At 51.1% G+C, this 22,417-nt stretch overlaps 9 protein-coding genes across 9 annotated transcripts; 4 read left to right on the forward strand and 5 right to left on the reverse strand.

Moving 5' to 3' along the window:
• Window positions 1-669: 669 nt before the first annotated feature.
• On the reverse strand, window positions 670-3,495 carry KD926_005440 (putative DNA mismatch repair protein (Mlh3); the record flags this gene model as incomplete). Its single annotated transcript, XM_053098667.1, has 2 exons — window positions 670-3,194; window positions 3,249-3,495. The coding sequence occupies 2 exons, from the start codon at window positions 3,493-3,495 to the stop codon at window positions 670-672; spliced, it is 2,772 nt and encodes a 923-aa protein (XP_052957566.1).
• A 521-nt stretch (window positions 3,496-4,016) lies between these two features.
• KD926_005441 (uncharacterized protein) lies at window positions 4,017-5,500 on the reverse strand (the record flags this gene model as incomplete). The annotated part of the gene is made up of 2 exons (XM_053098668.1): window positions 4,017-5,309; window positions 5,378-5,500. The coding sequence occupies 2 exons, from the start codon at window positions 5,498-5,500 to the stop codon at window positions 4,017-4,019; spliced, it is 1,416 nt and encodes a 471-aa protein (XP_052957567.1).
• Window positions 5,501-6,711: 1,211 nt separating this feature from the next.
• KD926_005442 (uncharacterized protein) lies at window positions 6,712-8,028 on the forward strand (the record flags this gene model as incomplete). The annotated part of the gene is made up of 1 exon (XM_053098669.1): window positions 6,712-8,028. The coding sequence occupies one exon, from the start codon at window positions 6,712-6,714 to the stop codon at window positions 8,026-8,028; it is 1,317 nt and encodes a 438-aa protein (XP_052957568.1).
• Window positions 8,029-9,002: 974 nt separating this feature from the next.
• Window positions 9,003-9,951, reverse strand: KD926_005443 (FAD/NAD(P)-binding domain-containing protein; the record flags this gene model as incomplete). Its single annotated transcript, XM_053098670.1, has 2 exons — window positions 9,003-9,610; window positions 9,717-9,951. The coding sequence occupies 2 exons, from the start codon at window positions 9,949-9,951 to the stop codon at window positions 9,003-9,005; spliced, it is 843 nt and encodes a 280-aa protein (XP_052957569.1).
• A 517-nt stretch (window positions 9,952-10,468) lies between these two features.
• KD926_005444 (uncharacterized protein) lies at window positions 10,469-11,600 on the forward strand (the record flags this gene model as incomplete). The annotated part of the gene is made up of 2 exons (XM_053098671.1): window positions 10,469-10,624; window positions 10,689-11,600. The coding sequence occupies 2 exons, from the start codon at window positions 10,469-10,471 to the stop codon at window positions 11,598-11,600; spliced, it is 1,068 nt and encodes a 355-aa protein (XP_052957570.1).
• A 617-nt stretch (window positions 11,601-12,217) lies between these two features.
• On the reverse strand, window positions 12,218-13,823 carry KD926_005445 (putative bZIP transcription factor (MetR); the record flags this gene model as incomplete). The annotated part of the gene is made up of 2 exons (XM_053098672.1): window positions 12,218-12,831; window positions 13,529-13,823. The coding sequence occupies 2 exons, from the start codon at window positions 13,821-13,823 to the stop codon at window positions 12,218-12,220; spliced, it is 909 nt and encodes a 302-aa protein (XP_052957571.1).
• Window positions 13,824-15,475: 1,652 nt separating this feature from the next.
• Window positions 15,476-16,942, forward strand: KD926_005446 (CENP-N/CHL4 family protein; the record flags this gene model as incomplete). Its single annotated transcript, XM_053098673.1, has 1 exon — window positions 15,476-16,942. One exon carries the CDS (start codon window positions 15,476-15,478, stop codon window positions 16,940-16,942), a length of 1,467 nt encoding a protein of 488 aa, XP_052957572.1.
• A 573-nt stretch (window positions 16,943-17,515) lies between these two features.
• KD926_005447 (RING finger protein) lies at window positions 17,516-18,919 on the reverse strand (the record flags this gene model as incomplete). The annotated part of the gene is made up of 6 exons (XM_053098674.1): window positions 17,516-17,604; window positions 17,675-17,796; window positions 17,868-18,100; window positions 18,163-18,224; window positions 18,325-18,491; window positions 18,558-18,919. The coding sequence occupies 6 exons, from the start codon at window positions 18,917-18,919 to the stop codon at window positions 17,516-17,518; spliced, it is 1,035 nt and encodes a 344-aa protein (XP_052957573.1).
• A 433-nt stretch (window positions 18,920-19,352) lies between these two features.
• On the forward strand, window positions 19,353-20,605 carry KD926_005448 (trafficking protein particle complex subunit 13; the record flags this gene model as incomplete). Its single annotated transcript, XM_053098675.1, has 5 exons — window positions 19,353-19,419; window positions 19,475-19,481; window positions 19,547-19,670; window positions 19,730-20,248; window positions 20,309-20,605. 5 exons carry the CDS (start codon window positions 19,353-19,355, stop codon window positions 20,603-20,605), a joined length of 1,014 nt encoding a protein of 337 aa, XP_052957574.1.
• Window positions 20,606-22,417: the final 1,812 nt, after the last annotated feature.

Genomic DNA, 22,417 nt, shown 5'->3' on the forward strand with positions numbered 1-22,417 from the left:
TTTTTACTATATCTTTTTTTTTCCGGGAGGCCCTTGTGATATCTTTTTATTCGAAATATTCTTTTCTTGTTCTGAACAAAAAGCGACATTGGGATCAGGATAACGCTGGATGGGAGTCAAAACGGATTACAAAATAAAAAGGGTGATTCGACAACGATGACAGGAAAAATCACATAAAGTGGGATATAATATACAGGGTTACTACTCAAAGCCTCGCGGCTGGGACATTTTTCTTGCACACAGTTGACGGGGTCATACATTTTTTTTATTCCCTTGTCTATTCTCTTTCCCTTCTGTTTTCTTATTTCTTCTCTCTTATACCTCTGCTTTTTGTTTTCTGCATCGGACTATACCTTTTCATTTATCACCCTGGATCTTCTTTTTGGATACGTTGATTACATTCGTTTTTGTCTTGGCTGTCGCGAGGACTGTTACTATGGATTTTGGAATTGGAATTGGATCGGATTGAACAGGATTAGGTTTTTGGACTTGGATGGATGAAAGGTTAGCGTTGGGAGGATTGCATGTACTGTATCTTGTATATATACCTATATGGTCGCTTGAGCTCGTCGACTAATATCATCGATGTGTCTTATCATTACTGTTCTTGGATATTCTAAATTCGTAGAGCTGATTGGCATGGTTTGTGTCCGGAAGAAAGTCATCGCCTCAGCGAGACTGCCAGTTTTGAAACGCCTCCACGAGTCCAAGTTCACTTGGGTCTTCATCGTGTCCCTCATTGCCATCTAATCCATCGACCATATCAACAATGGGGATCATTGATGGTCGTCCGTGCGCACACTGGAATGGAAGCACGCATTGAGCCAGCCGGTTTACCAGATGCTGACATTCCCCGGCCGTGAGCTCGTCGTTGAACATGATCGCCGTTCGACAGGCGCGTGAATCCAGCAGGTCAATCAGCCCCTGCGGGCATCCCTTGAGTCGGCCTATCCACCCCTGGTCTTCGTCTGTGCGATCCGGCTGCCTCCTCGTTTCCTCGCGGTTCCAAAGCTCGCCCCGAATCAGTTCAATAACCAAATTTGGCTCCACCCGGCATCGCTCGGCGATAAGCATAGGGACCCTATGCACGAAGATGAATGCAGATTTCTCCGCGGGTTTCTGCTCAACAGTGTATTCAATGCCCCATGATCCAAAAAAGTCCCGGTACCGCCCAAAAAGACGTTTTTCTATAGAAGGTATTTCAAACACCAATGATTCCAAGGTGACGGTCTGAATTCGCCTGAAATCACCCTGTGAAGGGGTAAATAATTCCTCAAAAAGAGCCTCGACACGGCAGCGCTCATCTGCGGCATGCTGGTCGATAAGTACCAATGTGGTTACGAAGCCGTCCTCTGTTTTGTGAGCAGAGGCGACCTTAAGTCTTGCTAAGACAAACTTTTGATCCACTTGAGCGATGACCTCTGCCTTTTGAAGGTCCTGCTTGAGCAGTTTGCCTCGGAACTTCGATATTCCAGTGGCTTCGAACCCACACAGCTCACTTGAGACATCGCGGACTCTGGTTTCCACGGCTTCGGTCACACTGCTGTGACCTGCATCGATAGCATGTATGGGTTTCTCAGAGCGGCGAAAAGCGGGATTTTCCCAATGATCCAACAGGTTGTTAACCCAGAAACTTTGAGATTTAGCAGCCACCGCTGATTTTGGACGATTTGCAAGCCTCGTTGCCCGCACAGTCTGAAAACATCCTGTTGATCGCGGTCTTTGATCTTCCTGGTTTGAAATAATATGTGGGAGCTCGTTGAATGATTGCCCAGTCCGGGAGTTGATCAAGTGAATTTTTCCAGTATACGGATCAGTCCAGGACACCATTCGATCGGCAGTCGACTCATCTCTATTGCCCGAAGTCCATGGAAGGTTGTCATTACCATCTTGCTGCGGTTCTGAAAGCCTTGGTTCTTCGGCCATTGATATCGCCATTGAGGATGCTCGAGCGGGTTCATTGGTAGTAGGTTCGTTGTTAGCCACTTTTAAGGCGCGACCGGAATTAACACGCGGAGTTTGTTGTCTTGAGCAAGCCTTGAAAGAGTCTTTGGCACTCTTAGATTTAGACCAACTCCCTAAGTCCTCGGTACTGCGTGTGGGGATATGAAACTCGGGCAGCTTGACATGACTATTAAGCGTTTCTTCGGTGCCGACATTGTCTGAATGACCTGCTGCAATCTTTGGCTTGCCTGTACCTTGCGCATTTGAGTGCGCCTGAGTTCTTGCTCGTTTTCTTTTTCCGGTGTGTGGACGGAGACCGCGCTGTTTCAAAAATTCATTAATCATAGCTGCAAGCACGTCCATGATGCGTTGGATGGATTTGTCAGATTCGGGAACGTCTTCGCCATCATTGATTTCCTGAGCATTGACATCTATGCGTATATAGAACATCGGCCACTTATTCACAGGTTTAGTCATCGAGTTGAATTTTGTACCGGCATGGTCACTAGGAGGCTCGGCTAGACCTCCATGCAATGAGGGCCCCCGGGGCCCTCCCATGGCACCAAAGTCCGATGAAGAGAAAAGACTGTTGGTGTCATTGTAAAGCAGATTTGTACTGTTCCGTGCATAGATTGGATTCATCCCCACTGAGATAAACTGAACCTTTTTGGTAGGGCTTGGCTTAAGGGAAATGGCAGCATGGATCGAGAGATCAGGCAGAGTAGCCGAGACGGCGTTCCAGCACTGGATATTCTGAAACTCAGCTAAACCTGCCTGCGCAAAGATGGAGCTTATGCGCTGCAAATCTAACGCACCCTCTGCTGACTGGCTATGATTGCGGGGACGAATGATGAGCTTTTTATCTCGACTAGCATCAGATATCACTAGCTTTGTAAGACTGTCGTTTGCCAGCATTAAAGAGACCAAAAGCTGCCTGAGTTCATCCCACTGACGATCTAATTCGTCGGGCCTCTGGAGAGACAGTGCTCGGCTTTTCACACGCACAGGCATATTTCCAAAAAGATCATTCACGGTAACGCTGGTGCCATGGTCACCAAATCTCAGTCCTCGCGAGACTGGAGCCGGGACCAGTCGAGCAACCGGCGTGGAGTGGTGGAATATTACCGTGCTCTTGCTTGGATAGTGGATATGATGAGATGTAATTGTCAGCAACGAGAGAGACGCCAATGATGCCAAGAAAGAGCCTCGTCGGCCATACACTTCTCGAGCTGAGTGGAACCTCGAGGTATCTGTCTGCGGATGAGCAAATGGACGCAAGCATTTGGCGGGCTGGTGTCACATACGGTACGGCTTCCCCAGGCCTCCGTCGGATTCAAACTCGGCCGGTGGGATTCCATCCCCATCGTCATCTATCACACAGCCGCCCCGTTGGAAGTCAATGGTCACGTAGACGGTGTGGGCATTTGCATCCAGTGCATTTTTCACTAGTTCAACAACCACGCCATTTAAGTGCGTGATGGACGTGGAAGACTGGAGTTTCGCTACCACTTCGGACGGAAGCGATCGGATTCTTTGCTCATTTCCAGACATTTCCAGTGTGGGTTAGTACGCTATATATGAGTAGTGTAGTACTTCACTCGGCATGATGGCGAACTGTTGGTGTTGCTGCTACGCCGGCATCAATCAGCAACCAACTAGGTACCGCAATGAGAGTTGGATAGTCATTTAACATTCTGAGTGAGACACTTGTTCAGTCAAGAGGAAAGATGCCGGCAGGGTAATCACTTCCATGGCGAGTTGTCGGGGTGGGTGGAGAAGGAAGAACAGTTTCGGGGAAGCGACGGAGGATGATGTCGTGGCTATCACGTGACAAGCATTAAGTCATCACTAGATGTATCCAAAAAAAATACCACTCTCTTTCCAAGCAAAGAAAAGTGCTGTACATACTATTGCTACCATCTAGTGTGTATATCTATCTCGAAGGAAACGTATGGACATTATGTTAACCAAAATGCAAGTATGTATACCTCCTGGACCATCCTCACGAAATCAGAATGCTATCGACAGGTTGTACGGTCGAACAATGAAAAATCGGGGTATCGTTGCACGGGTCATCGAGAACGAGGGTTACTGGCCAGCCATGGGATCTCCACATCGAAGCTTTTTGCGACCCGCATCGCGGAAAATATACAACCCTCCAGCATGACCATCCCATCCCAGCACCAGCCCCCGACGAGGAAAACGTTACCATCTCCGTTCTTCCAGGTTTGGTGTTTCTCCTCTGGAATGTGCTGGGAGGGTTTGATGTTGATCACGCGGTTGACGATGTCCCTACTCTTGGTCGTTCGCAAGACACGGGTGAATTTGGCCCGATAAATGACCTTGGCTGGATCAATTGGGGCAATCGGGTAGGTAGTTATAAGGGCAGATGCAGGATGTTCGTGTACTGACTCCGATGCCGATGAACTGGAGCAGATATGAATTGGTTGCGCAGGAATGTAATCTGCAGATGTACTGTATTGCTCTGAGCGCATCTGTTGCTTCAAGGATGTGCTACACTCAGATATGCGGGAGAAGTCATAATGTACAACCGACTCAACGAAAGTAGTCGGAATTCCGGCCATGGCTTTTCGTAGAGGAGGGAATATGGCACCGACAACATCAGGGGTCACGGCCATAATCACATAATCGAATGATTCGGCATGAGCCTGGCCATCTTTAGTGGTCCAACTCACTTGGACCTTGTTGCCGATTTCCTCGACTTCCGAAACCTTGGCACCGTAATGTACCTTTTGTTTCTCGGCCAGTTTCTCTTGCACTTTGCGCACACCCCCCAGGACCAGGAAATGGGGTTTCTTGAACGTCCTCCTCTCATATTCCACAATGTCGATGGCAGGAAATGCAAGCACGGCATCATGCGTGCATGTTGTAACACTGGACACTAGTGGGAGTAAATAGTTCTTGACATAGTACTGGGGTAATCGAATCCGTTCTAGATATTGCCGGAACGATTCCTCCTCTCCAAAAGTATGAGCCATCTTGGGCTTAACCCAAAAGCAACAGGCCGTGAACCAGAAATAGCATATCGCCAAGTAAACGACCTCGATTATCCATGTACCGAACGAGCTCCCAGCCGGTCGTAGTGGAGGAATCTTATGGTTATTAGACGAATGAATGAAATGGGGAGAGACCTGTTCTCCTTGCGCCTTGGGGAGAGTCGATAACGTATATATAAAGCGTGGCGACGCGAACTTGATGTCGAGATACTCGTACATTCGTTTCAAGTTTTCATAATAGCCACCCGCGAAAACGCGCATGGGCAAATCCAGCCGATTTTGTTGGGAGGAAAGATCGTCTTTAGTTGGGAGGGTATATGAGGCGGAATCGAGGGACAAGTGATCTTGCTAATAGTTCCAATCGAGTGTATTAGCATGCGCGTCAGTCGGTCTCATGAACGACAGGAAACTGGTACCATCTCAAATATCTCGACATTGTATCTGTTCCGGCTGTCGGTTCTCAGCAAGTATGCCGAGATAAGACCAGCCATTCCAGAGCCCACAACCGCAACCCTCTTCCGCTCCTCTGCAGCAGACATGATGAATGGGACGGGATGGTGATCAATTGTTGACTGCAAAAGGAGGTGCTGGACGAGGCCAGAGCGCCACCTGAGCGGGCGGGTTCGAAGAAATCGATCGGTCGAATGTTCCAGGGTCTTTTCTGCAGACTAGCGAGTGACCCGTATCTCAGCAGCCTCGGTTGACCCACTGAGGCCCACTCTACTAGTGACGAGGAACCACCCAGACGACTGATATTGCCAATATGTACTCCGTAAAAAAAGATTTGTCCGGTCTGCTGGGATCTGGAAATTCCCAAGGAGAATATATAGGCTTCAGGAACGAATGGAAGAACGAACCACGCGGTTGTAACCGGGCGGAGTGACACGACATGTACCAACGCCTGACCTGCGTCTCATTTTCCCTCCTCGTATCTGAACCCCCCCCAGAGCTGACTGTATTTTGGACCGAGGCAAGAGGATATCGGAGAGACATGCAGCCAATGGCTGGTTGGTTTTGACTTGGATGTAAGTACTTCAACATGGTGATACTGCAAACTTCTCTACTTATAGAAAGGATCATTAAGGATCATGCAGGACTAACATCTCCATGAGTTCATCGTTCCCCTTTGACTAACCCTTGGGTTGCTAGCAATTGGCACAGAATCAGCGATGTACTGGGGAACATGACTGCAAGAGGCTTGACGAGACAATTCTTTTTCATGTTGACTTGTTCTGCTTTCTGTTTTCGCTGGAGACGCGCAGCGGCATGTGAGAGCATGATTAATAATCATCGTCATCTCGGTGTGCAGAACATCAAAGGGACATGCATAATTCATAACTGACTCGTGACTAAGGCTGCTGAGTCATTTCCCATCGACGAAGCCGCGGGCATCACGTGCATCAGGCGCCGCTCCTGTTGACTCCTGACGAAGTGCTGGCATCCCATCCCTCTCCATCCTTCTGGCGCAATTAGCTTGCTGCTTTTATTCCGTGACATTTCATCCGCCGAGTCGCTCAGTGCCCCTGAGAACGGTCCCCCGTTCTTGTTTCTGGCAACGTTGAACTGCCCCGCAATCGATCGTCCTCTCCTGGGGAACTCGCATTAGATTCGCTTGAGGCGGTTCTTTTGTTGGTTGTTGAGGTTCACTTGCAGCATCACAGGCTTGCTAGAACTTTTTAATCTGCGTGTCTGCGCGAATAGCTCGGGAGGACAGTGCCAATCTTTGGCTCTCTGCTCCTGACCGGCCAAGATGGCCACCGCTGAGGGCCCCGCGAGGGCGCACGGTACAGTGTCCCGAGGCATTCTTGCTAGGATCTACTGGTTGTCTAACGCCCTGTTTCCCGCAGATCGAAACGGTCGTCGCCACCCATTCTCGAGCTGGATGAAGCGTCTCGCCAACCTCAAAAATTCCACCGATTCAGGCAGCATCCGCTGGTCCAACAAACTCCATTCTATGCCCAAACACAAAGGCCGAGGCCGGAAGAACAACCCCTACCCACTTTCGGGCACCACGCATGTTATCAGCGAATATAACAGTGACAACAACACCTCGGATGCCAGCGACGTGAGTGAACCACGCTCGGGCTCGCAGAGCGAGCCCTCCCTTGCATATTCGGGATACGAGAATCAGGTTCCAGCCACCAGTGCAAAGTCCACCGCACCCACCATCTCCACCAACGCCGACACCGCCATATCGGATGCCGCCTGTTCCAAAGCCGGGACCATGGCAACGGCCGGCGGGGGTATCAGCTCGACTGGCGGCGGCGAAGGCAGCACTTTTTCATCCCCGGCGCCGTCGGTGCGGTCTCTGACGACAACCTTGACTACCGTGCAGTCCGCGGCGCCGTCTGGTCACCTCTACAATGCGCAAAATGCGCACCACGCCCATCACCATGCGCATCCGATGCAAGGTGGCGCCCCTCAGCAGGTACAATTTACACACCAATTTCCCCCTTCTCCGGCCACCGCAGTTCCGCCCCACCTTGCCCCTCACGGCCATTCCGTCACGTATAGCACGGCCACCGCCAACAACATCTTGACCGACAATGCTTCGATCCTGACGCTTGCGTCCTCATCCAAACGACGCCGGAGAAACTCGTTGGATACGAACGCGTCGGTGCGCGCCTTGGCTCCGTCCTCGGTGTTTGGTGGCAGCCGAGAGAGTCTGCCTTTAAGCGTGCTCAGTGGCAGTGTAGCCGAATCCCCAAATAACCCCGGAGTGCTTAATAGACCGAGTATGGTTGGGTTGGCTAGCGCAGAGCGGATTAGCGTGTACTCATCGTCGGGCGTGGCACCTGTCAGTGGGAACGGCGAGCGCGGCAGCTTCTATGCCAACAAGCAGAATTCGGTCACCGGGGACGGTGCCAGCGTTGTTAGTGCTGCTCAGTCACATGCCCGGCATGATAGCAATGCCGCAAGTATCTCCGGTGGCATTAGCAGTCCCTTGAACGGCCCATCCGCCAGTCAACCTATGGCGACCGGGCGAATTAGTCGTCGTAGCTCGGGCTGGGGAGAAATCCCGGGCGACGAAAACGAGGAAGAAAAACCCAGGGAAAGAAAGGGATAGGGACTAATTGGAGAGATCAATTCATGATGGACGACGTTACGCCAGATATTCCCAGATACGGACAGATTGAGCCTGCGGTGTATATTTTTCTTCACTTTATTTTGCCTTTCTTTTTTTTGGTTTTGCCTATCCTTTTTTTTTGTGATTTTCTTACCGATCCTCTCTTTCATATAACGACTAATGCGTGGAGGTTTCGATAGAGAAACAAATTCATGATGGAGTTGGGTTGCTTTTTCTAGGATGCGATGGGTTCGGCGAGTTCGGCTGGGATTGGAGTGAATTCATACAATGTATCTGATATCCCACGGTACTGGAATTGATTCGTTTGATTGACTTTCACATTCACCCTGGCAACCTATGGGCGGCAATAGCTCGGCGACCCAAGGGTTCATTCACTCCAGCCTATCTGCGAACTCTCTCCTCCTCTGTGCTTGTATTACCTTTCCCTCCAACCATTCGTTCGCTCATCAGTCCAAAGGATGAGTGCCAAAATGATTATGGAAGACAGGGGACGCGACGTGGTCGTCGTGGGCACGGGCATGGAAGGCCTGCTACATCACGATCCACAGCAGCGATTCAGGGTGCATCTATTGGACAAGGTTTGTTATGGTCCCTGTCGATCCATGAGATTTCAGCCCTCTGCCGTGCAGTCTATTGACGCAGCTCCCGTCTAGAATCCCCGAATCTCTTTAACCGCTGAATCAATCGCTATCCCTTCTACCCATCAGGGCTCTGTCTGGGCAGATGTCCCCATGCGTGCTTTTGCTGGCGGCTACTACCACAATCTTCTGCGCATGTACGATCATATGAGTATCTGCTACCGACCACAGCCATTCATCTTCAGCTTTTCTCGGCGCTCAGCCCACCAGGCCCCCGCCGTGGAACCCTACATGATCCATGCCTCCAATTTCCACCAGACTCCCCCAATTCCTCACAGCCATCTCGTCCGATGGATGTTGGAAGTTATTTATGTCTTATTCTGCTACTGTTGGTTTGTTATCTGCTGTTTCTTCGTGAGTCCACTGGTGTTCGGCAATTCGGAGGTTGAGTCCTTCGATCACTACCTGCGTCGCATCCACTTGCCTCTGTACTATGTCGAAAGTTACTTGCTGCTGATGATCGCCAGCGTCTGTACTTGTTCGCATGCGCAGCTGCGACGCTTCCCCGCCTCTGACATTATCGCCTACAAGAGACTCATTCATCAGCAGCCACATTACGTCATCCCCGACGGCGTCTACACCGTGCAGAAGAAATTGTTGCGCGGACTGGATGTGCGTCTCGGCGTCGAGACGATGAGGGTGCTGCCAACCTCGCAGGGGGTGTAACTCACCTTGCGCGACGCTACCGGCGTATGCACCCAACTCTTTGACCTCGTTGTTCTGGCCGTGTCGCCGGATGTGGCCGCCGCGATCTTCAGCGCGGCTCGGCCGTCCTTGCGGGAGGTGCCCACCACAACCGTCCAGACCATCGCTCACACGGACTTTTCGAATGTCGTCGCGCCGCTGCAGGAAGGAACTGTGCTGCATCCTGTCCCCGGTTCTCCGCAATTGATCTGCTTCTGTACCAACGGTCTTCACGGAGGCTATCCACGCCCAGCCGAATGGGATCTTGATCACGACCAATCCGCTCACCTCCATCGACCCGACCACCATCATCCGGTCTGCGGTGTTCACGCGCGTGTTACGTACTCCAGCCAGCCAGCGCGTTCTTCGCGAGATCTTCGGGGAGGATAATTCTACCGATGCGAACTAGAAACGCGACGTGTTGGTCGACGGACTCGCGAGATGGTGCAGCGGCGATGATGGGATCTACCTGGCGGGCGGATGGTGTTGGGACGGCATGGTGCTGTTGGAGGGATGCGTTGTGTCGGCTATGCGCGTTGCGACTGATTTGAGAGTGGCCATTCCTTGGATATGATGACATTATTGGTAGTAACCAAATTTAAGTATAAAAGAGGTGGCAAGTCGACAAGTTCACCTACAAGCCTCCATTGTAATATTTGTAACAGATCTCTTTGGTATCATAGTACTCTGCATACTAGGCTTGAATAAATATCAAATATAGCACTGGGGCCGAATATTGGGCTCGAAAACAGACTAACTTAGTTAACTACTAGTTATAGTGTCTAGTTGTTTGGTAATTAGCATACGTACCGAGCTGCATCGTTATTAGCCATCCTTAGGCAGGGCCGCAGCGCAGGCATTTTGGGAGATCCAGATAGGGGGTATTGATTACATCAGGATTAAATGGTTATTCAACACAATATTAACTATACATTTCGTACTAGGTAGCACTCTAGTATGGAGTATGAAGTATGGAGTAAGTATAGTTAACTACCGGCGATAACGATATGGCCGCTCTTATCTTCATGTGACCCTCGGCACCTGACCCCAATGGTCGATGCCAAAGAGAATGCAGGCAAGAGAGATGCCACCACACCATGAATCCTATTCAATGGATTCTCTCCCTGCTCAAATCCCTCCTGAACTTCTTCTTCCCGTCGATAGGAGCTCGCTCCATCTACGGTCTCGACCATGCAGTTCTCAACATCCCCGTCCCCCCACCAAGCATGTGGATGAACATGGGGTATTGGAAGGTGCTTATATCTTCCTTTTGAGAAGATCCAGAGGAAAAGCGACTTCGCTGACCAGTAAGATTAGAATGAATGTGACCTCCCGGACGCCTGTAGGGCTCTCCTAGAACAAGTCCTCACCGCGGCCGGCCTTCTTGATTCCACCGGTCACCCGGTGCCCACAGACCGACAGTTCCGTCTCGTCGATGTCGGGATCGGGTGTGGCGATCAATCGCTGCACATGGTCAACTTGAGGAAGCCCAGTACTCAAGCACTGAGCAATGACCGAAACAGCGGCGCCTCAAGGGTCGCTCCCCCGCTCTTCGACTCCTACGTCGGACTCACCCTCCTCCCCGAGCAGGCGGAGCTCGCGCGCCAGCGCCTCGAGGCGTCTGCCACTGCCAGCATGAAACCCGCCCCTGCCACTTCGACCGAACCAACCCAGGTGGACATCTTCTGCGCGAATGCCGCTGACCCAGCCTCCTGGGACCAGGAGCTCCAGCGCGCGATAGCCCCGTCTCCTGGGGACTCTTCTGACGCTCCATCGAAAACGAAGGCAACGACGACGTGGCTTCTCGCGCTCGACAGTCTGTACCATTTCCGACCCTCAAGGGCCCCGCTCCTCACCTACGCAGCCACCGAACTCCACGCCTCCTTCATGGCCTTTGACCTCTTGCTCTCCGACTCTGCCACCGCATGGCAGAGGCTGCTGCTCCGGGGCGTGTGTCTGATGACAGGGGCGCCGTTCACGAACTTCCTGACTCAATCCGAGTACGAGGCCTTCCTTGTGCGCGCGGGGTACTCAATCGACGGCATCGTCATGACGGATATCTCCGAGCATGTCCTTGGGGGGCTGGCGGGCTTTATTCGTAAGAAGGATGCGCGCATGCGTCGCGTGGGTATGTCGGTGGGTGGGAAGTTTCGCGCTGCGGCGACGGTGTTTGACTGGTGGGCGAGGAGTGGTGTTGTGCGTGGTATGGTGGTTGTTGCGAAGTTATAATAGTAAGTAGGAGTATCTAGTATGTGCTCAATAGCAGAAATTATCAAATTATGGCACAGGGTTTCCTGATTGCTCAGTGTTGTGGTTGGCGAGCAGACGATTGTCGTCGTCTGAACTGGTTCCAGAAAGTAGTCTCCCCGCTTTGATCTCTTCTGTAGTAGTAGATAGGCAGTTCAATGTGATATAGTTACCCGCCAAGACCTGCATTAGATTGGAGATCACTGGTCTGTACCTGCATTGTGGCCTGTGAATATCCGTTGATTTATAAGTCGATATGGTGAAGAAAACATGAGAAGAAAAATAAATCGTATTTGTGGCTTTTATTTCTCTGTGGTGAGAAGGGAATCATCGTCCTCCAATCGGAGTCGGTACTTCAGATCGAAACATGAGAAAAACGTATAAACATAAAAACGTCACTCATCCACCCCAACCCAACCCATTCGTGCTCCATGAGACGCCGCCTCCAAGTCTCCGAAATAAACCAAATTAAGTATGAACAGAAGAAAAAAATAAAAAAACATAAGGCTAGGTAAGCATCTACAAAAACAAAACATCCAAATCAGGAAATATGAAAAGCAAGGGAGGTTAAAAAAAAAGAAACTTAAGTTTCATCGTGCTTAGGCAGTGCCCACGCCGATCTTCGACTCAGAACTACTCCGGTCGGAACTGGCCTTCTGAGACGCAAGGAACTTCTTGAACATGTTTGCAATGTCCGTCTCGGACTTCTTTTCCTCCTGAGCCGACTGGCCGTTCTTTTCGGTGATCAGGTTCTTCAGCCATTGGTTCTCCAGTTCCAGTGCCGTTACGCGCGCCTCCAGCGCAGTGTTCTTGTCTGTGGTTTCCTTGACGGTCTTCTCCAAAGCCTGCTCGCGCATCTTCTTCTTCACACGGAATCGAGCACTCGCGGCCGTGTTTCGTCGGCGCTTATCCTCCTCGGCGACATTGCGCGCGGCCTCCTCAACGCTGAGAGTGGGTGTCTTCTGTGTGTTCTTGCGCTTGGGTCCTGCGGTGGGGGTGCTAGCAGTAGGCGTGGGAACCGAGGCAGGAGCCTGCGAGGGGGTTGCAGAGGGAGGCGACGAGGCAGACGATTGGCTCGGGCTCTGGGTAGCGTTGTAGCCCCCGTTAGGAATCTGGGGGATGGCGGAGAAGTTGGGCAACGGGTTTTGCTGAGACTGGGGGTTCACGGAACCAAATTCCGGTGCTGAATACTCCGGCATGTTGCCAAAGCCCTCTGTATGCGGTTAGACTCTGATCATGATCTGATTTCGACGAGATTGAGGCATATCCCAAAGGAGATCCAGCTGGTAGAAACAAGACATAGACATGGGCATATGGGATGGGGTGTAGTTACACGCCCTCCACTTCACTTACAACATGACTCCTCCCCAGGCTGAGGTGAATGGAAAGGCATCCCCATTCACTGCAGCCCGGGAGTCACGTGTGATGGCGCCATAGCGTCGACCGTTTACGCTATCGGCGCCGGTGGAGGACCCATGCAAGTAGCACGAAAACTTATAGGGATCGTCGCATACAACAAGGGGGGCTGATGCAGGAATGGGCCAATGATGGCACGTGCAGATGGTGCATGAAGGGCGGTAGGATCCATTCGCTGTCTTGGGATATAGACCCGGGTTGAAGTGGTGTAGGGTTGAGAATGACTCCACCAGGAAGAGGCGAAGAAGAAATGAAAAAAAGAAACGAAAAAAGAGGGGAAGTACAGATTTCCCAAAGCACAAAGGGAATCAAGACAATACAGGGTATTCGAAATGCAAATGGTTCCCAGCCAGATCAAGTGGTAGCGTAGTACAGAACCAAAATCATATAACCAAGTATATGCAGGTCCAAGATAAAACATGTCCCAGTAAATGCCGGCTTGGGTCCAGGGAAACCTCAAATTTCGTCGTTTCAAGGGAATCTGCCAAACTTACCACCACCGAGAAGGTCCAAGAATTCCATGTCCGACCTCTGGCCAGCATTTTGCTTGTTCTCCGTCTTCAAGTTCCCGTCCTCCACGGCATCGAAAGCGGGCAAGTTGAGATCCCCGAACTTGTCGAAATCGAAGAACTCGGCGTTGGTAAAGAGGGAGAGGTCCGCATCGAGGTTGAACGAGTCCTGCTGCTGTTGCTGCTGCTGGACAGCCTGGTCGTACGGCGACGGAATGGCGTTCAAATCATTGATATATTGGGAGAAGTTGGGGGCCCGGCGGCCGTTGAATTCGGACATGATGCACCGGGTTCGAGGCTTTCGAAACCTCGAAATTTCACGATTCGATCAATCCAACTCGACGATTGGACGCTTTGCGAACGGTTCTTTGTGCGAAAGTCGACGGTGGCGATGTAGCCAGCGAAATCCTCTGTGAGGACGGGTTCGTGAAGTGTCCGCAATCAAAATGGCGTAAAATTGGTCGTCGCAGTCGTATATACGGGTAGTGCGATGGAGGAAGAAAGAACGGGGCGAAGTGGGAAGAGAGGGGAGGAGACAATTGAAGCAGTGTGGGAGTGGGACGAGGGATCGGAGATGAAGGGCGGGTTTGGAATTTGCGCAGGTGGGGGTGGAGAGGCTGAATAATGGCGGACAAAGGCACGGGGTTTGTAAGCCGGAGTTAGATTGACTCCAACAGTTTCACCCACACAATACGAACAGGATACTATTCTCACTTCCCATTGTTCGCTCTTCTGCTACGGCCATCCTACCGTAACTCGAGTTGGCTTTGTTCTTCACACATCCTGGCATGACTTCCAACTACAGTCATACCAACATCATTCCATCGATTCCCGGTTCTTCTTCCCAGTCGTTGCCAGTTGCCACCCGCAAGTTTTGGTCATGACATCGACTCCGATCCATCCTCTTCCGGTGGCCGAAGTCGGAAAACGGAACCAAAGAACGAGGCAGGACTTCAGGAGTTGAATGGCCGCCCTCTTCCCCTTCCAACCAGTGAACGAGAGAGTTTATTTCGGTGGATCCCCAACAGACTAAGCAGAGACGCGTTGAAGCAAAAGCCAATCGCCGCCCACCCAGAGTCCTATTTGGGCAATACTTCCCGGTTGTGCGTGGCTCTCATACTTCTGGCGAGTACTCCCAGCTAGTTGGTCCACTGTCCCTTGCGCCCGTCGTGCGCCTATACAATACCAATAATGCATGTAGTTTGCTACCGGGGGGGGGGAATGCTGGTTGCTTGGCTTCCTCCCCCTCCCATCCAGTGCCTCGTATCTGCTGGGAATGTCAACAACATGATCAAAGGCGTGCTCAGTGTGATATCTTACCTTATGATCCTTCCTCTCCGGGTTCTCCTCGGATTTTGTCCGTTGCGCGGTTCGCGCATACTCTGTACTCCGTAGTTGACTTACGGGGGTCGACGGACTAAGACAGGGTTTCGCTGATGCTTGACTTTCTCTTTTCAGCCCATGATTATTAATTCCCATGATAAGAGGGAGCCAATCAGTCCCCGACCGTTAAAAGTTGTACACTTGGGAATTACACATGGTCTTCTGCTTTCCGCGACTTGCCCGGGAAAGTGCCGCTGGCCCGCTACGGTCTGCTAGACTACTGTAGTATTCCCGCCGGTCCAACTATGGATCGGTTTACTATATGCAGTCGCAATATACCGAAATTTGGCCCCTTCCCATCTTGGTCCTTTTGGAGAGTAAAATTAGATTAATTAATTTGTCTCTGGAAGAGAACCGGCCGATCATATTGGTGCCTGAGGCATTGCAGACGCAAGCGGATGGCTATCACCACGTGACACATTCAGATCATGTGATTTCGCGACATCGCATTCTCCATCCGCCGCACCATCAAAGGCGCATCTCTCGGATTGAGGGGGTTTACATCACGTTTCTCGCCCTCGCTGGTCTTGTTTCTCGATCTGAGATACAATGGCGCGTCAAAAATCTATTCGCGCGCCTACAACCTCAAGTCTTCCTAGTGACCTTCGCATCCCATCCGCAACTCCGTCGCTCGTCAAGTCCTTCGGGAAACTCACGCGTCAGGCGTTGCTGGACCTGGTGTTTTACTGGCTGGATGACCGCAACGTGCAGTCATTCCCGCCGTTCCTAGAGAGAGACGATGCTAATAATGGGGACGAAGACGAGCTCAGTCCATACCCGGTCGAGCGAACCATCGACGATGTGCGGAATGCATACCAGGAACTGCAGGTCAGGAGAGGTGGAAAACGCGAAGTGATTGATCGGATTCTGGAGGGCGATTGGCGACATGGTATCAGTCTGCGCCAGCTTGCAATGATCGACTTACGATATATGGATGATCACCCGTCCAGTTTGCGATGGTCGGCGTTAGAGCTCTATCGCATCGGCGCGGATAGTAGTCACTCGTCCGACGCATCTGGGGAAATGACCGCCTGCATCCCCCACATCCATACCTCCACCTTCCTGAACAGCCTTCAGTCGCAGATCTCTCCGCTAGTGAAGGCACATTATCACCTTGCTCGCTCGAACGTGTTGCCGCTCACATTCCTTCGCATTTTTGTCACCAATTCACCGTACAAGCAGCCCCGACAAGCACCAGAAATGTTAACCGACTCCTCGAGAGTGATATATGTGGCTTTCCCCGACAGCTGCCCTTTCATATACACTTCAATCGCCTCGTCTCCAAGCCCTAAGACGGGCGCGTCCTCGACCCACGCAATCGCAGCAGACCCTCGAACCCTGCAACGAATTGTGCGGGATGCCGTCCCGGTGGCACTTTCCGTGCCGCAAAAAAGATACTCGCTCAAAGCAACTGCTCTGACAGCCAAGAGCCTCGAGGCTCTTCTTGCTCTGCGCGGTCCGGGCCGGTCGAACCGAGCTGCTGGGGCATTCAGTATCTTCGCGGATGCCGTAATCGAAGGGAGCCCCCTGGATCCACGGCCCTCCAGTACCGTATCTCCAGAGGAATACATGGGCCAAGGAGCTGGTCGGGATAAAGAGAACCAAGACCAGAACGAACAAAATATGGACGAAGAATCCTCCGGACCTCAGTCATCAAAGAGGTCAAGGAAATTGGATGCCGATACCCAAATTCCCAAGAAACGGAAGCTTGCTATCGATTCTCGATTCGGGACGACCGGATCACTGTCCTCCGCTCCCTTGGACCGGTTCGATGTCCGCTTGCTTGACTCTCCCCTCGCTGATGAAGCTGCCGAAATAGACGACGATCCCGCTGAGCAAAGCCAGCCTACCGTTTCTCTTACTTTTGCCGGCTCAGACGTTATCAGTGGTATCCGCAAACTTGCCGAATTAGGTATCATCGATCCAGAGCGCATGCCTTCATGGATGACGGGTGAAGAAGCCGTTAGTGTTGCTGTCGTGCGTCAAGGCAATCGTGTGGTTAAGGGCGATGGATGAGCTTTCCGTGCTTGACACAATCATCCCTCCATTCTCCTATTACAGGGTGATCACTTGGGCACGTCGCCGAGTTAAAAACCCAGACTACCAGGGGCCAGTTAGTGGCCCTCTCACGGTCTCGGATTCTTTGCTCCGGTCTCCATTTTCTGTGATCCCAAAGGACACTCATAAATCCCAGATTTATGTGCTGCTGCTCATGTTTATCTCACAGCTGGGTACTTGGTCTGGTATGGTCGTGCTCTGATGTCTCGTGTCTTCTTCTGCTCTCAGGAAAATCGCATCTCAAACAGACATCCCGAGCATGTCCATGGCAGTGCTTCATGTAACGAATCATTGTTTTGATTCCTGTGCCACCACCCACCCTATCGACGAGAGTTCCGCATATATATGCCTCCGCTATCAGGGTAATCAAAAACTATTATATTAAGATAATTCAATCAAATTAAGCATTGGGTATCTAACATCATACCAGTTAGGCAATCGAAATTTCAAACTCCCGGCTTCCGTCCACATCTCTGCCCCGAAAATCAAAAGCATTCTTGAATATCCCTCTGTAGGCTTCTTCCTGGAGCTTTAGTAATAACCGTAGTAAGACCGTCGACCACGGTACCGACCACCATACATTTGTTGGAAAACCCAGGGCTGATGATAGGTTGAATAATCTAGATATGAAATCAGCATTTATGTATTGAACAGGTTGATGGAAGGGTGCAAGGAGGCGTGGTTCCGTACCGCGACTTCCGGAGAGGCCCATCTGTTCAGCCACGTTGATGTAACCCTCCTCGTTCACCGTGCCTTCTTTCACGAGGTTTTCTAGGTTCACATCACTGGTATCTGACTGCCAGGGAGAGCGGCTAGAGAAGTAAAAAGAAAACAGAGGTTAGTTCGGGGGATAAGAAGACAAGTAACCACCGAAAGAACCTACCAATAGACGCAAGTCACACCCTGATTTCGCTGGGTAGCAGCCCACTGCTGGAAACAAGTTTTGTGGATGTTGTTTCCACAAGCTGCTCGACACCAAACAATATCCTCGTTCGCTTCAAACTCCATGAAACAGATGGGACAGTCCCCGTCGATTGCTTTTCGGTTACCGTCGTTGCTCTTGGGCGTGGTCTCTGGGGCACTGAGGGATGACTCCTGGTAGATCTGGAGAAGTTCCTACGGCACGATTGTCAACTGGAAGAGGTTGCGGCAAACTAGCGTAAATATGAGCTACTCACCGAGGACAAAAACGCCAACTGGTACTGGAGATGCTGAGGAGTCTTGAGCACAATTGCTAGAACTTATCGATCCAGGGAAATTAGCATATACATCATTCATAGTAGCCAGAAAGGTGGCTAGCCGCTAAGTGTAATAACGAATACTAGAGTCAAAATACTTACCATAACAGATATGCTTGCACTGGTTTCCCTTCTGGGCATCCGGACAATCGCAAGTCGGCACCTTGCCAATAGTTGTTTTGTAGATATTGCCTGTCGACCCAACGATATCAAATGCCATCTCAGGGGTTTTGTCGGCCCCAGTGACAGTTTTTCCAACGACAAACATCCTTTAACGTCAAGCGTACGAGGTTAGACAGCCTGCGGAAATAATGGAATCATTACGGTGTCCATACCTTTGACTCGTTGCACGCGCACATCTCTCCAAATATGACTTGGGTGGATGCTTGCGAAAGACCCTGGCCCTGCGTTCGGCTACAGGTTCAGATGGCGACTGCTTAGTCTTGGAGCTTCTCCTTTTCTTTGTCGGACCGGAGGTAGGAGAGCCACCCGTCAAATCAACCACTTCCACTGGGCTAGGGGCACCTTTCTTAACAGGCGTCTTTGGAGGATTGGCCTCAGGCTCGGAATTTCGCTTCCTCTTCGATGACGTAGGCGCGCTTTTAGGGGGTTGAGATTGCAAGCCCGAAGAATCTGCTGTTAGCGATGCTTTCGCAGCATTTCTTCGGGTTGCTGGAGCTGCTCTTGTGGCACCCATGTTTCAAGCAGTTTTCGGACGTTCTGACGTTCGGGGTTGAGGAGAACGACGAGTATAAAATGTTAGTAGATTGGAAGTTGATACTTATTGAGTGGCGGCTTGTGGACGACGAAATCTTCCGGTTGGGTTGCTGACGTAATCCTTCATCTGTTCCAATATTCACGCGCTTCACAGTGACTATTTCGAGTGAATGTAGAGCTTATTCGATAGAAGAAGGTGACTTGGTCAAGCTATGTAAGTTTGATAGGTTGGAGACGAGTTTATTTACTCGATGAATCTCTCCCACGTCATGCGGAGGTTTGTCTTGTTTGCCTAGTTTGCCTGGTTTGTCCTCCACTAGCGCCCGGTCCCGATAACGATAATAATTGATGTCTACGGACTGCGCAACTTGACAGCTCCAAACAATAAGCACCAAGACATATTTCAGCTTGAAATGGCACGCCCACGGGCACATTCGGGGGCCGACGGCCCCAAAGAACCACACGCAGTTTCGTTAAAAGGTACGAACAAGCTGAGATTTTCCTGCGGGCAGTGGCCTGGCTGATCAAGGTCCAGTGCTCCGGTAAGCGGCGTCTAGGAGTAAATTGGTCCGTTGTTACTTGTTAATGACGTTGGAGATTCCATCAGGCTATCGAGGCCGTCCTTATCCTATCAAAACCCTCTTCCAGCTTCGAACGCAAAGATATCCAGCAAGGCGTCGTTGAGTTACCCGTCCGACAGCACCGACGATCGCTTTATTCTTACTCCTAATGTACGATTGACATGTCTGGTCTTATCTTTTGGTATTCTGCTGCTAATATGGGCCGGAAGCTGACACTCCCTCCTGCTTTTGGATCTGCCTACGTCGGAGAAACATTCGCGTGCACCCTCAGCGCAAACAATGAGCTCTCGGAGGATGACCCCACGCGTGTCCTTACGTCGGTCCGTATCGTCGCAGAAATGCAGACCCCCTCCCAAGTCGCATCGTTGGACCTAGAGCCCACGGAAGATTCGTCCGCGCAGGAGGGTCTACGGAAAGGACAGTCGTTGCAAAAGATCGTTCGCTTTGACCTCAAAGAAGAAGGGAATCACATCTTAGCGGTCAGCGTCAGTTACACGGAAACTCTAATCGGCTCCGACTCGCAAGCGGCCAGCGGGCGAGTGAGGACATTCCGTAAGCTATACCAGTTCGTTGCACAGCCCTGCCTGAGCGTGCGAACGAAGTCGTCCGAATTGGCGCCGTTGGAGGTTGAAAACAAAACTCTGGGGCCCTACGGGAAAACTCGATTGCTCCGGTTCGCTCTCGAGGCACAGTTAGAGAATGTGGGCGACGGCGCCGTGGTAGTTAAGGTATGACAAATGAATGGTCTCCGTCTGGGCTACCTATGATTTTTCTAATCCTTGGTTCAGCACACGAAACTCAACCCGAAACCCCCATTCAAGGCGATTTCCTTGAACTGGGATCTGGAGCGGCCAGATGAATCCGATGTGCAGCCACCACCTTCCTTGAATCCACGCGATGTTCTGCAGGTTGCGTTTCTCGTTGAACAGGAAGAAGGACAGCAGGAAGGATTGGAGTCTTTGCAGAAGGATTTGAAACGGGACGGGCGAGCCGTACTTGGACAGCTATCTATAGAGTGGAGGGGGCCCATGGGGGATAAAGGATTCTTGACCACCGGTAACCTACTCACGCGACGACGAACATGAGACTACCCCTTCTTATCCGTGTATGAGGTCATCTTACGTACGTGCCACGAGACCCGGCCATTATCCTACCAGAGTAGAAGCTTCAGCGAAAAATCGACGATGTGAAAGGGGAGTGGCCATGGAGGGAAAGCGGTTTAAGCGTTTGCCTGTGTCAAGGCGGGTACGCCAAGGGATGGCGACGGGCGAAAGCTTTGTTGTCGTTCACGACGCAGCCAAGCTCTTGATGTTTCACTAGTATCACGGATGCAACCGGTTCAACAACAGCGTCGGGCGCCTCTCTGGTGCGGTTACACGCGTTACCGGGGATGTGTTCGTTTAGCAATCAGACCGCCAAAAAGTACGGTTGGAATCGATAAGCTTTCCGGTCCGTCAGGCACAGCTACCGCCGTAGAGTTGGCTTCTCAGCCCCCTTGATGGCAGGGAGGCTCGGTCCTCTTTCGAAACCAGGCAGTGGGGGACATGCCAGACGGCCCTTTGGGGATACAGACCATCCGTGACAATCGTCAGAAATCCTTCCACGGGTTGACCGCAAGTCTTCCGGAGGTGGCATGTTCGCAGGAGAGTATACCGGCGAGTCAGGTCTAGACTTGCCTCTTGCCTTGTTGCATTTATCCAAACGATTCCATTCGACCTTCCGATCCCGGAACAGGGAGAAACTAGACCCTGCGCCATTCACCCGTACAGTATAGAGACACCTGTGAGTCATGGCTGGGATTGGACTGCGGGGTCCGTAGATACTATTTAAATGTTTCCCGTTGGTCTATTACACTATCAAAGTCGAGGTCGAAAGTAGAAGCCGTCACATGCAGAAATAGAACGGCCGCCCGCCTCAGGCACCCACCACCCCCTTTTTTTATCCAACGGTTGCACGTTTCCACTTCATGGGGTTCCTGGTCGATCTACATCAAACGAACCATACATACTGTACTGCCCAACCTTGACTATTGTTTGCAACCCATAGTGTGAATTAGGAGGGGAATACCGGGAATGGCAGGTCAATAACTACGCCGTATGAAGTAGTCTAGTAGACATTCAAACGGCAAGTCGCCTCTGCACTCCGCAGACTCACTACTGTAGTCTGTATGTACTCCGGAGTAAGGAGGATCCATGTCTGCACTCCACTGCAGACCACGGCGAGGAAGATTTCACGATTTCACCCTCTCTCAGGCAGAGTGAGGTCATTCGATGCTGGCGGAGAGGAAATTGCCTTGTGATTTATGCCAGGGATTGACTTTTGCGTCCGTGGCGACCTGAAAGATAGAGAGACCGAGACAAGATGAAACGGTTCCCCGAGAGATTTGAGGCAAATGCCATATCTGCTATCTTGGTTATCTTCTTCTTGGTTTTGAGATACACTGGGTCTCCGAGTCTCGCAGTCCGTACTCCGACTAGTTACAGAGTACGGAGTACTCCGTAGTTATCTGGAAAACTTCTGCTCCGCCTGTTCATCCTCATTAGACCCGGAGTGCCTAAAAATTGAGAAAAATACCAAAAAGAGAGAAGCGGACCTGTCAATTGAGCATTGATTACATACCGACGGAGGTGAAGAGTTTCCCTCCCGCCGCCTCCTTTTCCCTCCACGGAGTAACTTGGCTTTGTGAGAGCCACTTTGGCCCTTTGGGTGACCCCCGATCTAATAATAGCAGATGGGCTGTCGATGATTTTCCTCGTCGCCAAACTGTAATTCTTATTTTATGTTTTTTTTTTTTTTTTTTTTTTTTTTTTTTTTTGCCCGAGCCGTTTGCGTTTGGATAGTTTTTGAAAAAGTTTTGTACCGTAAATTTGCGTTGAAAAACCCAGACCTCATTTTAA

The sequence above is a fragment of the Aspergillus affinis genome (assembly GCF_023601865.1).
Source record: "Aspergillus affinis strain CMG 70 chromosome Unknown NODE_26_length_314309_cov_85_634089, whole genome shotgun sequence".
Taxonomy (NCBI): domain Eukaryota; kingdom Fungi; phylum Ascomycota; class Eurotiomycetes; order Eurotiales; family Aspergillaceae; genus Aspergillus; species Aspergillus affinis.